This window comes from Crinia signifera, chromosome 1, assembly GCF_055691185.1.
Source record: "Crinia signifera chromosome 1, ASM5569118v1, whole genome shotgun sequence".
Lineage (NCBI taxonomy): Eukaryota > Metazoa > Chordata > Amphibia > Anura > Myobatrachidae > Crinia > Crinia signifera.
Window position 1 is genome coordinate 110193625 of NC_139217.1, and position 16307 is coordinate 110209931.

Below are 16307 nucleotides of genomic sequence, written 5' to 3' on the forward strand. Positions count from 1 at the left end.
CCTTTATTTACACATACTGTATAGAATACTGTACAAGGGTAAATATCCCAGTTTAAAATTGACAAGTGTATAATGATAATTTATATTATGCCACAAAAGATCTGCAGTGCCAAGTTACAGAGTTCATTAACAAGTAGGCAAAACAAAAAGTTGTGCATGCCCATCTCATCCCTGTGCAGCGTGACTTGGTCATAGGTCATGCTGCGCAGGCCGTACCTCCACCGCTGGAACCCTCTGCCTCCCAACGAACGCTCCCGGCAGGCACACTAGAAACTCAGGTGCCCGATATAACACCTGCTGACTGCCTCCACCTGGCGGCTGCTCTGCAAAGCAGCCACCTGCCGCTTTTTCTTTTGGGGTTGCCTAGCTACGACTAATCCATTCACTGCAGTCAATTACTCCAATGGTTAGTCAGCGCTCCACTTTTTTTTTATATTATTGTTTCCACTTGTAAATCACAGATTATGTACAGCTATCTCTTGCATTCACAATGGTTTTCACTTTATCTATTAAATGTCAAAATATTGATATCTAAACAGCAATTTATTTTTTTAAGATCCCCAATGAGTGCTAAAAAGATTTTCCATACAAGATAAAAGCAGCTATTGTCAACTGTCAATCTACCCTCAACCAGAGATTTGTTACATTGCAAACCGTAATTGCTTTATGTTCTTTATAACATCTGACCTTCTTCATTCATATTAAATACAAGGCAACCGGTACTAATTAATAGTACATTCAGCTGGAGGACCAGGGCACCAAGTGGCCAGCAACATCACCTCCTCTCATTTTTAAAAGCTTAAGTAAATTTACCCCCAGATGGACATGTGAATGCTGATATTAGGGAAGACTGCTTAGCCACAATATACTTGGTACAATCAGTGTGTGTAAAACAATGAGCCAGATGCAGCACCAATTTCTCTCTCAAAAACCATTGTTTTGTGAAGCTAGACAGAGGCATTTTTGGAGGAGCAAAAGTTAACACCAACTGATTGGCGGAGTTGGGATGAGTAATAATAGGCCTGGGAAAAAAAAAAAAAAACAGGGGTAAATAAACTGGTGCACCTAAAAAAACATTGATGTCACATGATGTGCGATTAATATAATAAACTAGCGAGAACACATTTTAAGCATGTTTCTTGCTGTAGGATGTGATTATTTTTGCACGACCTTCCTGAAGCCCCACCTCTGCAATTGCCACGGGCATGGAGGTCCAGGAACAGAGCATATTGATCCCCCTGGAAATGTTCATGTTAGAAGGTATGGTTGCTGTGAGAAACAGACATTTGGATATGGTTGGATGTTGCTGGTCCCCCATAACGGTTCAAAGTTCATGGTTCCACAAATGTTTATCCGCCACTGGTCTAGGTTTCAGTAGTAATTCCAGAAAGCAGCGCATAGGTATCCATCTTTATATGCGATTTAAGATCTAGGCCGGTGGTTCCCAAACTGTCCTCCAGGTCCCCTAACAGCTCATGTTTTCCAGGTCATCTGTGGATTTTTGCAATGTGACAGTAGGTGATACAGTGCACCTGTAAAAACGTGACCTGTGTAAGGACAGAGTTTTGGAAACTCTGATCTAAGTAAACTCGGACAAAACCAAAGCACTTTGCACTTAAACTCTGCACTACTTCAAATATTAGGTCCATTAACTGCTTTGCATTTAGTGTTAAAAACCAGAATTGTAAAGATTATGCTCCCCATTACTGACCAGACACCTACATTTACACATCTGGTCCATTTGGCGCTCTCTCTCACTTTTGTAAATCCCCAGCTCAGTGGTTTCAAATGCAGTCCTCCTGCAGTCCAGGTTTTAAGGATATCCATGCTTTTGTAAAGTACTGTACCTCAGTCAGTTTGATTATACACCATCTGTGCAGAAACTAACTGAAGCTATTGTGCTTCTTCGAGGACAGAGCTTTGGAAGCTATGGCCTAGCTAACCATACTTTCATGAATACAACATCCTCACCCTATCTTAGAATGCCACTTAATGTCACTCCTCCTATAGCTCAACCCTCAACTGAAAAACGCGAGACTATGATCTGCTTCTGACCTATGCCTCTTTCCTTCTATTGGTCCTGCCAGGCTTGGTCCCATTCCCCAATCATATTATGATAATCCTTACCATGTCTTATCAGACTCCCCCATCTCCCAAATCATTAAACACTCTCAGAAAATGTATATTTCTTAAGGCAAACTAAAGAGAACCAACAGATTAAGTTTCCTTCTCTCACTGGTACAGATTACCTGCTATGCCAAACTCTGCAATCTTTTCTTATCTGATGTATTTCTATCCCCTGCATATTGCCTCTTACACATTTTACATCTGCACCCAACATGTCCATATACAGCATGTCATTTTATTTTACACTTATTTACTCTTAACTCACTACCCTGCTCTGTGCATCACCATGGTGCTTTACAAATAAGCAGTAATAATGGTGGTAATATACTCAGACCGTTGCTATTCAGAGCTTAAATAAACAGACAGATAAGACGCAAGTAATATCCACATATCGCATAGCCTAGGAATAGAATTGATTCGCTTGCAGCTTGTGTGGAATTTGCATGTGCAGCTTTGGCAATTGTCCAAAGTGATGAATGCAAGTACTGTACTCAAAAATAACTTGCAAACTGATGCAATGCCATAAAGTACTTAATTTAACTCATCTGTTCCACCTTGCTGTTTACATTACAACATTCAAAGTACCAAATACTGTACACCGATTGTGTCCAATGAGATGATCCAGTTATCTATTCCCATGGCTTAGGGCCCAATTCAGGCTGGAAAGCAGGGCTGTGATGACTGCACATTTTGACAGTAAGCCATCGTACGGGAGCTTGCGTGATTGATGGTTGTATGGGGCGGGGACGCATCGTTTTCTGGGAGACTGACACAGCGGCAGGGTGGCGTTTACCAGATTGCTGGGCTCCAAAACATTGCAGCTGATAGCACCACATGGTGGATAGAGTTGAAATGTAAAAGTTTGAACTCTGTAGTATGATGTTGTTGCTATACTCTGACATTTATGTAAGGACTGGGCCATGTATACAGTTTTATTATTTACAGCATTAGCACACGCACATTTGCAGAGTGATTAACAGGCATTTAAACTAGATCTGCCATCCTGTGATCACATAGTAGCTGGAGGACTTATGTAGGGTACACACCAGGACGACCCGCTCACGATGCACATCGTGAGCGGGTCATCGGTGTCTCGTCCGACCCGCTCACGGTGACGCGCGCGGGGGGGGGGGGGGGGGAAACGACCCGCTCACGATGTGCACCGTGAGCGGGTCCGATCCGATGGCGACCCGCACCCGGCTGTATGGTCGTCATTGAGATCCTACCTGCAGCAGGTAGGATCTCAATAACGACCGACCCGCGGGACCGCGCATCGGATCGGTATCGGTCCACAGCAGGTCAGAAAAGGGCCCAATCAGCACACAATCTACATCCAATTGATCGGAATTGGATCTAGATTGTGGGGATCGGGCCCTAGTTGTCCTGGTGTGTACCCAGCATAAGAAGGTCATTGGATGCTGTGGGATCATGTGTACAGTAACATGCCTGGACAGTAAGGATACTTGCATATATGGTCAGTGTTCAAAGCATGTATATCGCATACATAGGGGGGAGGGGTTCCAAGTACCTGGAAGTACCCCCCTGAATGATGATTCTGTGTACAGCTGTCCGATATTTATTGCACACAGAGATGCTCCGCAGGCTGCTGCCGTGTGCATAGCACGGCAGCTGCCGCCTTAATACTTTTACAATGAGGCTGGCTGAGTGTACAGTAGGGGGAGCTCTTCTTAGGAAGATTAAGTTACTGTACCATGGGGATGTGAGAGGCTCGGGAGTTTTTGAAGCTGGCCGGGTCTGCACTATGCAGATATGTGTCTGACTCACATGTCAGGGGGGTTATACCTCTTTAATAAATTATGTTGTGAAAGATGTGGGTGTGTGGGCATTTGTGTGTTAGATTATATATATATATATTGTTTATGTATAAGTATATTGTTCTACTGTTCGTTCGTACTCATATCTTCTCTATAGTAAATTTTGGGGTGCTCCAAGGTGGATGTGGATCCAGAGAAATATAGTCCAAAAGAACTATTGGTTAATCAAAGTTTAAAAGGCTAAAATTCTCCAGAATTTTCATTGAAGTTTCAGTCAGGAATTGGGCCTTTTTCAAGATCGGAGTACAAAAAGCCATCATCTCCATAAATACAGGAAAGCATTCCAAAGGAACAAGTGCATTTATTGAACCATATCCAAATGGGGGCCCGCTCAGAGCGAAAGCTAGTCTGCTACCTTCTGTGTTTGTGCATGTGTGAGAAAGAGATGTAGTTTCACTCTCTGCCAGCAGATGGCAGTGTTTCAGAGACTCACGGATACTAAACATATATATAGATGATATACGAGAGAGAGATATAGGAAACCCCACTGTAAAAATCCAGTGTTTGCCAATGCAACGCACATGAAAACCGTGAGGTAAATACATAATAATATAAAAAATAAAGAAATAAGGAGCAGAGCCCAGGAATCTCTGGGTAGTACTGACAAAGTTGTCACACAACATAATCCAATAGGCTGTGTGCCTGGCTCTGGCATTGTATAAGGAAGATGTGCTTTTAACAAAATCTGATTGCCAGGGGAATCATGTTTTTCTTCCTCCCACTGTGAAGAGGAGCAGAAAATACTTCAGGAAAATTATTCCATATGTACAGTAAGTTCTTTAAACAACACCAAGCTGTAGCGCTACAGCATGTCCTGAAGTGCACTCCTCTCACCCTATGATCGTGTAGGAGACATAAATAATGAACACACATTGAAGTCAGAGGTATTTCTGCATGCCAGCAGCAATATAACAAGCCTCAGTACAGTCAGAAGTTGAGCTCAGCATCAAATAAAGTGACCACATATTGCTTCAGCAAGATAGACACAGATCACTTGTGTCTGCTCCAAGATATAGATTACCAACGTGCTGGGCTTTATTTTTTTACCTCTCATAAACGTTAAACTGCATTCAAGGAAAATAAAAAAAGAATTAGAAATACGGAAAAGGAAATAAAAGGTCTTAGCGCATGAATTTAACTTGGCAATGACCAGAAAGAGTGATAAGGAGTGAAGGTAGCGCAGTCAAACTATAATCCTTTCCATTCTCTAAGAAGGTAGTTTCCATTTTCGCTTTACTACTCACTGCAATAACTTGAACAGAAGTTTACAATTACGGAATTCCTTATCTATTTACAGAAATGCAGCAATAAAACATCCATACATGCAGTATACACAACATCGTTACACATCTCATTGTTACACCGTTACACATCTCACACCATGATTGCTGTTTGTCTTCCATCGCTGCCTTTAGGATAATACTGATTCTGGCACATGGACCAGCTGCTATATACCGTTTGGGGTGCAGGGCCATCTAGTCTTTAAGCGCCGCCATTTGATGGCTGTGTAATATTGGTTTATTGCTGGAAGGCACCCGTACGCTATTTGTATTTTTTTATTAATGCGAGTCAGTCTCCATCTTTTTATCTATATATACACATATTAAATCTTTATAGAGATAGACATGCACATATATATTTCTAATTAACAGACAGAAATAATCAAACTCAACAATACCCATAATAAGAGCTCTCAATAAAATCATTGTTCCCTTCCTCAGATGTTTGTCACCAAGAAGTATAGAATGTCAGCTTGCTCAGCCAATGACAATGGGTGTGGCAACATTGGACACATTAGGTCACCCATAAAGAATGCTGATGTCATCTGTAATAACTATGAGAGGACCCAAGGGGCGCACAGAAATTAATACTTTTTTTTTTAATAAAAGATGTGCTGGAGCTTAAATTTCATTTGGTTTTAATATTTTATCATGCTCTGTATTATATTACATTTTTGGATTTTAATTAGAAGTTTGGGTCTGAAGCAAGAGAATATATATTATTATTAAAAGCGTGAACCAACAGCTGCACTGTATGCATAGTGGCAAGACAGACGGGTAAGTGCAGGGCACATTTTTATAGCACCAGGAGGAACATCCTCCATTTTACACTTACTGAACTGCCATCACAGACATTTCCAACCCCTGTTCTTCAGGCTGCAAATTTGCATTTGCAAAAAGTTCAAGCAAAAGTGATCTACAGCCATCATGTTTCCACAAATAGAAGTATGCACAATACAAATAAAGTTACTCCAGTATGAGAAACACATGTGACTCCTGAATTAAGGTGATTTAACCTATCCAACAAAACATCGGAAGGCATAGGAGTAACAATACTGTAGTGTTTCTAATACTCAGCTCAGTGAATGCTTAGGGGAAGGCCTGGCAATGCTGGTCCTCAGCAATGGGACAGTGCACACCCCGTGAAGCACTTTTCTGGGTCTTAACTGCACGAACTGGTCACTGAACATTCTAAAATAGAGTGTGATATGCATTAAAGGGAAAATGCAGCCAAAAATATTGATGTAATTTACAAAACAAGGAAAAGTCCAGATCCATCCACTTCTGGGATCAACACAGCACATTCCAAGACATGGAATTCAAAGTTTAGACAAAAATTTGTAAATAGAAAATATGGGGCTCATTTATCAACTCATGATAATAATGGTCAGTTGGGAGCGGATTGGCTGGAGCAGCGTTTATTATACACAGTGTTTTATCACTCACAATTACTATCACTCGATGATAAATGAGCCGCACAGTGTGGTAGCCTACAATCTTTGCAATAGTAGTTCAAGAGTGGTTTGCTGGAAAGTGATATGTGCCGATTATCCATCACACTGAGGGGGTGATTCTGGTTGATGTGTAAAAGCAAACTCCTTCTTTAATGTGCACTGGTGAGTAAGTTGGGAATGGATTTGCAGCTAAATCGCCGATCAGCACTATTTTTGCAAACCATTTGCAGTCTTGGATTGGGCAGGCGTTCACTCTAGTGGGGTGGCGGCTATCTGATCGCAGGGCTCTGCACTTTTTCAGAGCAGCGATCAAATCTGAATCAGGCCCTATATACATCCCAAGCAGGCTGGTGCGCTCAATATATAGTGCCTCGGTACTCCAGTGATTCCCACTGCAATAAATACAGTATGGGCCTTTCTCCAAACAACATCTATATAAAAAAGCAGGATCTTTAAGTAAACTTACTAGGGTAAAACACAAGACACAAAATGAAGTATATTAGAAGCCACTAAGGAGTTCTGTGACCATCTAGAAGCAGGTGGTCTCAGTCACAAAACTTACACTAGAGCAGGTGTTTTCAAACTCGGTCCTCAAGACCCCACACAGTTCATGTTTTCCAGGTCACCCAACAATTGCACAGGTTTTTGCACCCGGCAGGTGCACACACATTTTAAAAGATCCACAGGTGGAGTTTATAATTTCTCTTGTGATTCTGTGAGGAGACCTGGTACACTGTGTGGGGGTCCTGAGTACCGAGTTTAAGAACCTGTACAGTAGAGGGTCAATTACCCTGTAATACACAAATTCCAATTTAACACAAAGCAAGTTGCTTTCATGAGATGATACTAGGTGTGTTGTGTCTTCCCTGGCTGAGTCATGTCAGACGCAGCCCCCCTTTCCTCTTCACTAGTCAGGCTGTCACTTTAATGCTACCATCATGAGCGTGACACACCCAGACTATCCTCCAGGCTGTCTCCACTATACTTACATCATGAATGGAGTCCAGGAGTTTAGTTAAGTGGAAATATCGCTGCCAGCTCTGTCCAGCACTGTGGGGACTCTTCATTAATATTTTCCTCAGTTCTTTAATGTAGTTCACTCTCATTTCTTCAAATGCAGCTTGGCATCTAAGTCCATCTTTAGGTACTTGGTTGAAAAGAAAAAAAAACAAAAATAACCAAATGAGCTAAAGGTTAAGTATTCATTCATACTGTAAACCAATTAAAAGTTCGATAAAGTACCATATATGTCACCATGAGACAAAGACCAGCAATATGCTGCTCTGTCATTTATCATACTGTGACACCGTAATGTGTTCCCATGGAATGTAACCATGCACCTTACAGATCTCTCTCCATAAAATGCAATCACACATTTTCATATAGATTTACTGTAGGTAATGATCACTTCATTGTAGTGGTACTCAAACTGCGTGCCGTGGCACCTTGGGGTGCCTCAGGACACTTGCAGGTGTGCCTTGGGTTGGTGGTCCAAGACCAACTAAAATTATTTATGGTCAAACCAGTGCTTGTGGCTTCAAATCATAATTTATGTGGACAAACAAGTGAATCCCGTCCCTCACCAAATAATTGAACCTAAAAATGACATAAAAACAAAAAATTACGTAAATTAATATTGTTAAAAGGGGTGCCATGAAAATTGTTGATTCTCTAGAGTGCCGGGATTCAAAAAAGTTTGTGAACCACTGCTTTATTGTGATCACCAAATCAATAGAGTACGGAGTACAGTTCTGGGCCCCACACTATAAAAAGGACATCATAGATTTAGAAAAAGTCCAAAGGCGAGCAACAAAGCTTATTAGGGGAATGGAGAATTTAAGCTACGGGGAGAGATTAAGCAATTTGGGACTATTTACATTAGAAAAGAGACGTTTAAGGGGGGACATGCTCAACATGTACAAGTATATCAAGGGCCAATATAAGGAACTGTCACACACCCTATTTTCTACTAGACAGGAATCTAGGACACGAGGGCATGAGTATAGATTAGATGAAAAAAGATTTAATTCAGCTAGTAGAAAGAATTTCTTTATGGTCAGAACAGTCAAACTCTGGAACTCTCTTCCCAGAGAGGTGGTAACGGCTGGCTCATTAAATGCGTTCAAGGCAAAGTTGGACAAACATTTACTTGAGAAAAACATCCATGGGTACAAATAAGAAATATAATTTGTCTGTAAAATACCAGAACCTACCAAATCAGCAATGGATATCTATACCAGGTTGAACTAGATGGACGCAAGTCTTTTTTCAGCCTTACCTACTATGTAACTATGTAATAGGTTTTGATTCCCATATGTAAACAGCTACAGCTATTGACATAAGTAAAAGAAAACATTTGTGAAACAAGCTTTCAGCATAAGTCAAGGAGGGGAATTTAATTATCTGTGTAGAGCTATTCAATTAGCAGCCTGTGACTAGCCTGGAAGATGCACTTAATGCAGGTTTCTGCCTGCACCCTGTAGAGGTGAGAAGAAATCCAATTCAAATACAGCCCTGGGGACAAGTGGGATAGCGCCGACCATTTACCTGGCAGAGAAAGCTGTGTGGTAAAGCCCACTGTTAAGGCGCATACACACTGGGTGTCTTTACCCAATGTGTATGGACCTTTAACTAAAATCTCTCTATAAATATAGAATACTTAATTTGTATGGGTGTGGATTAAAAAATTAACAGTAGAAACAGTTAACAGATCAACACCAGATTTTCAAGGTCAAAAGATCAACAGTTAAGTGGTTGACATGGTCTTCAGTTGACAGGTTGAAAAGGCCTACCTATTGACCCCTTCTACTGTCTGGTGTTAACCTACTGACTAGCTGCTACCTGGATACCCATTTGTCTAAGAGGAAAATGTAAAGATGGAATAATTTTTTTTTGTGTAAAAACACATTTCCATACAGAGCTTGGGCACAAAAACAAAAAAGAGTTAAGGTGACCATACACAGGTCCGACTTGTCAAAGGCACAAGTCGGACCTGTTTTGCCCTTGAACTCCCCCGGCAGGGCTAACTCCGACTAGGCACTTGATGTGCCATTTTTTTTAAAATCTGATAAATCGCACAAGGTTTATCGCATGTAAAAAGGACTCTCAGGGAGCTGCTGGGGGAATTCAAAGGAAATTTGAAGCGATACTATACGGGTGCGATACTCCTGAGATGTTTCTGTTCTGATCTGAGTCAAAATCCTCTTACCTGCTGCACATGAGATTTCCAGGCTATTATCGGATGCACACGAGAATGCGCATCAAATCGGACCTCCTAATTTCACCAATATATTGTCTCGAACTGTCGGATTTGGGCCAAATTGGACATGTGTACGGGCACCTTTATACTTGCATATTATTATTATGACCTTCCCTTACTTAGAAAGGCAGAGTACAGATGGGACGTGGAAGACAGACATAAGCAAAGTACAGTAAGCGTACAGCTACAGCCATGCAGTAAGCCCCTTGGCTAATTGAATCTGACCCAAGTGTTTCCAGAGAGATAGAAAGACAGGCACACTCACGTAGCTTATTTTTGTTATAAACTAAATTAAGGCTTTAACTCTAGATTTATATATCTGTCAGTTACGAGACTCAAAATATAAATCAGTAAATATAGAAAACAGACAGGAAAAACCCCCCATAAAAAAAAAAACTCTTAATGATCAACTGAATTGTAAACATCAATAGGACCCAAAAGTGTTCCTTATGTTACCCCTCTGTTACAGAAACATTCTTGCTGCTTTTCCAACCATTTTTTTTTTTTATCAAATGTTGCAACAACATTGGTTAGAATGAAAAGTAAAATAAACTCTACAAACCTACGGAAATAACTTAAAATGTAGCATTATGGAGAACTGCCAAGATTCTCTAATTGGAATTATTTACCACAACCATACAATGGATCAAAAATACCAGATGGGTTTGGAAGTACAGTATGTGATACATTGAAGGTAAACTTATTAGAAGATATGTGTGATGTCAACAATCATATTTCACTCCTTTGTGATATAAAACTTTATAGCCACCTACATTGTCGGAGCAAACTAAAGGTCCACTGCATACAATGGGTCAGTGTATACTTACAGAAGCAAGCCTTCTGATTGTACTTTTCATCAAGCAGGAATATACATTTTTTCTATATTGCTATTGTCTACATTCATCAGTAAAAGTTCTTGGAGCCTGCTTCTTAACAGGACTATTGCGATTGTAACAGGTGCTACTAAAGGGCATATAGTAATTGTGTAGTTTCACGTCGGAAGCCTAAGTGACGTCATCGTAGCCCAACGTCGGCGTGGAGTTGATTTTATAAAGTGCCTGAAGCAATGCAAGGGGACTCCGATTACTTCAAATATAGTCTGCGTGCGCTCTCCATGCTTCGGGCTCGGTGGCTCGCTATGCTTGCCACACTTTATAAATTCAACTCCACGACAACGTGGATAGTGGGGGAATGAACAGGTCGGGAGGACGCGTAATGCATTGTGCTCGCCACGCTTCGGGTTGGCGTGGATAGTGGATATGCCAGTCACACCTGGCATATCATATATCTGAAACAGTAATGACGACATGTGTTAACTTGTAACTGGATTTTAGTGAACAATAAAGAAAACATTCTTCACTTTCTGCAATGCCTTCAAATGCAGCTAATGTTGATGCAGCTGCGTCAGCATTTGTGTCGGTTGATTTGTCGGCTGGGATCAAAGTTAGTGCATGTAAAATGCGCAGGAAAGCGTTCTGTGCTCCAAGTGTTTTGCGCCAAATAAACTCCTGCAGGTAGAAGTCAAGGCATTGGCACGCAGTGCCCCTGTGTCTCTTGTCCCTCCACTTGCATGACCCCCAGAGCCTTTCAATGTTTTGGGTATGACCCCCAGTGTCTGGGTCCAGGAAATTGTAGCAGTGGTTGACGCGCGCATGATGGTAACCCGCCTGTTCAAGTTGTTGAGTGTTGTACACGCGCCAACAGTCAGAGTATAAAGTGGTACCCGGTTCAATATTCGTCTGGATGGCGGACATCAGGGTGCTGGTGTCACGGCTGGCCACAGGTGTTACAAAACATTCACCTATCTCACGGGATATGCCACCAAACAGCCGCTGTTGAGGCATGACGTGTCCAACATGATTTTTTCACTGTACAAATAAGCTTTCATCCACCTTAACTATTTTGCCAGGCCCACCAATCCGGCATTGGGGCTGTGACATCAAATCCAGTGTACATGCCTCCCGCATAAGTAGGATGGCCAATGCCGACATTGACGGGATCCCAGGATTTCGCCCCCAAAACACTGGGATTTCAATCCCGGGATTGATGTATCCAATCCCAGGATTTCGGGATTAGAATGCACAGTCTAATGTCGGACAGCGTCTGAGCATCCCTCAGATACTGCCCGACTTCCCCTGTACCCGGCAGTGCGGCCCTGCGCAGCGTGGCGAGGTCATAGGTCACGCTGTGCAGGCCGCACAGACAGCCAAGAAGTGTCCTGAACGTGCTGCTGGCTGGCTCCCGGAGACCATGCCTACCCACCCCGCTCACAAAGAACTCTCTCCCCCACCCGGCTTCCTGCCTGCTCCTGCTTACCCACCCGGCTCCTTGCTCCCTGAGACCCCTCCTGGCTCCCCGCCCACCCTTCCGGCGACCCCACCCGGCAACATCACCATACCCAGCCACCCACCGGGCTCCATGTAAGTAAACATGCAGGGCATTTTTTTTTAGGGAAGTCAATCCCGGGATTGAGCATTTTTCAATCCCGGGATTGAAAAAAATGCAAACACCTCTCATCTTTTAGCTCAGGGAGATGGTGTGAGGTCAATGGTTGGGAAGTTCCTGGCTTGTATTAAAGCCAGATACATTGGTCTATTTACAAAGCCTTGGCGAGAGATAAAGCACCAACCTCCAAACTGTACTTTTTCTAACATCCTGTAAAATGGCCGTTGGGGCCAATTCGCTAGCACCATCTCCTTCAACTTTCTCTCTCCCCAAGGCTTAGTAAATAGACATCCATCACCAAAGTATAGTAAATAGACCCCACAGTCCCTGTATTTCCAGCTCAGGATTGCAAATTTGTTCTGAATATAAAAATGATCACAATACCAAGATGATATTTTTAAGTTATAGATTACTTCTGTTTTCCAATAATTTTTATAGTCAAATCTCTGCAGTATACTGGAGAATGACAGTTGAAGCTCTGCCTCCCCAGTGCCAGCATCACCAAAGTTCTAGATCAAGAAAAATATTTAAAAGAAATAAATTGCAAGGCGCTCCAAAAAATAAGACGTGGGCTTTGAATCTGCAAACTTGGCTGTATCAGGCACATGTGCTAGCTGGGTGCTTCACTCCGCTTACTTTTAAATAGTCAAATGCAGCTGAAAAGCTTTCAGAGAGTGTGATTATGGCCCACAGGGGGAGGATAGAATAGTTACAATAAAATAACTGTGCATTGTAGGATAGCAATTAAATTTAATTTACCTGTGCTTAGCAGCAGCAAAACTTTCATTATCGAGTATTCCTCAAAGGTAAGCTGCAAACGGTTAAACTCTAGACTTATATGCTGCATACTTTGGCACAGCTCGTACATGGCAGACTGGCGCATCCTTTCTCTGCAAAGTAAAATAGAATAAAAAAATTGATGTAAACAAAGCTGCACCAAAAATGACATATAAAGTATGCATACTGTATGTAGACAAAGAAGGGCAAGTTTAGTTCCAAAGTAGACAAAGACATATTCAAATATACTAGTAACTGATAATTTCACATCTCCAAGAATAATAATGAAAGATCAGTTTTCATCCTGTTATATTCCAGAACATATTCCTAGGTTATGTTTCACCCATATTATACATGGTACTAAGAATAACACCATATAAATACAATAATACTCAGTCTCATAGCTGTGCGCTACCTAAACCAGGGTAGGATGAGCTCTCAAAGTTTCACCGTTGATCAAGAAAGTTAGACGTTAAGTCCTAATATTAAAATAAAAAATATATATACATTTTCATTAATTTATATAAGGAAGTGGTTTATGGTTTGCTTCAAAAACAATATTGTACATGAACTGTAGTGTGCTGCTCTCAAATTCATAGCGGGAGGAACTCCAGTCATAAAATCTATATTGAACTGGAAAGGGCTCTATGAATTATCTTGTTTGGTTTCTAAAGGAAGAAAGGGCAAAGCGTTTTACTGCATGACACAGAGATATCACCACAGACCACACAATGACTTTAAATAAATATTGCAATGGGATGTCATGCCAGAAAGCCGCTTTTTAATTCCCCAGTACAGTATGTACATTATTCTCTACAGTGCTGCACATCTATGTTGGCATTTACCTTGCATTACATCTACCAGTCTATAAAAGCTATTTCCCCTTGTTTATTTCTTGAAATAAATAGCAAATTCTCTTTCATCATTTTTGGATCTTAAAGTTTATAGTAAAACGTAGTGCCCAAGCAGCTACTGTATGTGTCCGGTATAAACCATGTGCATTGTGAGTATGTTTGTACAGTATGCATGCAAATAATTACCTACAGTAACTGATAGCATAGAAGGATCACCTTACAAATTTTCCTTTGCTAGGCACAATTGTGTTAAAGGTTAAAGTCCTTTAAAGCACAGTTATTGTAAAGGGGCCTACACACGTGGAGATATGCTAAATGATGCTAGATCACTCAGCACACAGTAATTTGTAGGCACTGTGTGCTAAATGATCTGTAAGGGCCAGTGTGCTCAGAGGAGAACACTGGCCCTGACCGATTCAGCATGCTGGACAGTAATTGCTGGGCGATATCATACCTCCCAACTTTGATAAGGCCGCTTATGTGGGGCATGTCTATACTAGCAGCGTTCCCAAGAGGCCATGCCCCACGTTTCGACGCTGTTGGCAGGGTCACACATCACTATTATTATGGCCCCTACACAAGGAGCAATGTAGGGGCATTTTGTAAGCCATCTATTGAGAAGGTTTAGAAAATGCCCCTAATTCGCTACGTGTGTAGGTCCCATTAGTGTTGTTTAAAAAAAATGTCAGATGAAAATTAGCACACAATGGTCAACTTTGCCAATGTGTACTACTCAGTATGCATAAAGAACATTAATAAAATTAAATAAATAAATTTATAACGCAGGTTTTTTGTGACACGTACTGATCTATATGTGTGTGTGTGAAAAAGAAAATAAACCATTTCTAATATGGCCCTGGAACATATCTTGGTAGCGGTAAAGGCTACTGTTGCTGTTTTTAAAAACACATTTATCCATGGTTTTTGAAAGGTATAGGATGGTATTCAATTAAGTGCCTTTTTTTTGGTTAGCCAAAAAAACTGCACTAATTTGCCCACATAGGGGCATATTCAGGGTCCGTCGTTAGCTGATGTAGTTCCGCCTGTTCTAGCTTTTACATCAGCTAGACAGGCGAATTGTGTTTCACCCTTTCACCATTTAGTGTATTCAGGGTGAAATCAGTTCAGAACACCTCCTGGCGTTAAAAACCAATGAGGCGAAAGGGGGCATGTCCAATTCGCCTGCAGCCCTGGACAGTCACACACACACACTCCATTTGGTTTTTTGGAGAGGTGCTATGTGAATGTAAACTTTTATTTTCTTCTAACTCCCCTGCTTCTTTTCATGCACATGCAGGGGAGTTCAATTGACAGCAATCCCTCCATACCTCCCTCCCTGCTGGGTCTCCGGGTACAACTGCCTCCGTTCCCGTCCAGCCACCATGCAATGCCGCTCTGAATCTAGTAATCCCCCACCCGCCCTGCATCTACTAATCCCCCGCTGCAAGGTGTCTGCCCACTGACTGGCTGCCTGGCTGCCTGGTTGCTATCACAACCCCATATCACCTCCGTCCCCATCCACCCACCATGCAATGCCCGCTCTGCATCTAGTAATCCCCCACCTGCCCTGCAGCTTCTAATCCCCCGCGAGGTGTCTGCCCGCTGACCGCTGTGTGCGGGCACTTCAGGTGGCTGAGATCGCGGCTATGCTGTCCTCCTGCTGTCCGCCGACAGCGTCTACAATCCCCCGTGAGCTGTCCGGCCGCTGTCTGCCCGGCTGCCACCGCCGGGCAGCAGGAGGACAGCTCACGGGGGATTGCTAGACGCTGTGGGCGGACAGCAGGAGGACAGCACAGCCGCGATCTCAGCCACCTGAAGTGCCCGCACGCTGTGCGCAGCCGGTCAGCGGGCAGACACCTCGCGGGGGATTAGAAGCTGCAGGGCAGGTGGGGGATTACTAGATGCAGAGCGGGCATTGCATGGTGGGTGGATGGGGACGGAGGTGATATAGGGTTGTGATAGCACAGCCGCGATCTCGGCATGGATGCCTCCTGGAGTGCCCGCCTGTATGCTCCCTCCCCTTGTATCTGTGTACTCTGCCTACCCCCCCCCCGCTTGCCTCCTTCACCCCCACCCCCCCGTTTGCTGGCCTCCTTCATCCCCCCCCCCCCCGCCCTGATGGCCTCCTTCACCCCCCCTGCTGGCCTCCTTCACACCCCCCCCCCCCCCTGCTGACCACCTGCACCTGATTAGGTTGACATGTGGATTAGGTTGACATGTGGATTAGGTCGACATGGTGGAAGGTCGACATGGTTAGGTCGACCATGGGGGTTAGG

General features: G+C 42.8%; 1 protein-coding gene across 3 annotated transcripts in view; it reads right to left on the reverse strand.

Moving 5' to 3' along the window:
- The window catches only part of NR3C2 (nuclear receptor subfamily 3 group C member 2), a 288702-nt gene that overhangs the window by 19494 nt on the left and 252901 nt on the right, over positions 1–16307 (reverse strand). For all 3 annotated transcript variants that reach the window (XM_083171448.1, XM_083171434.1, XM_083171441.1), the window contains exons 7-8: positions 13160–13290; positions 7686–7843 (exon numbers count right to left, since the gene is read on the reverse strand). In XM_083171448.1, the coding sequence (XP_083027574.1) occupies positions 7686–7843; positions 13160–13290 (289 nt within the window). The remainder of the gene's footprint in view (positions 1–7685; positions 7844–13159; positions 13291–16307) is intronic.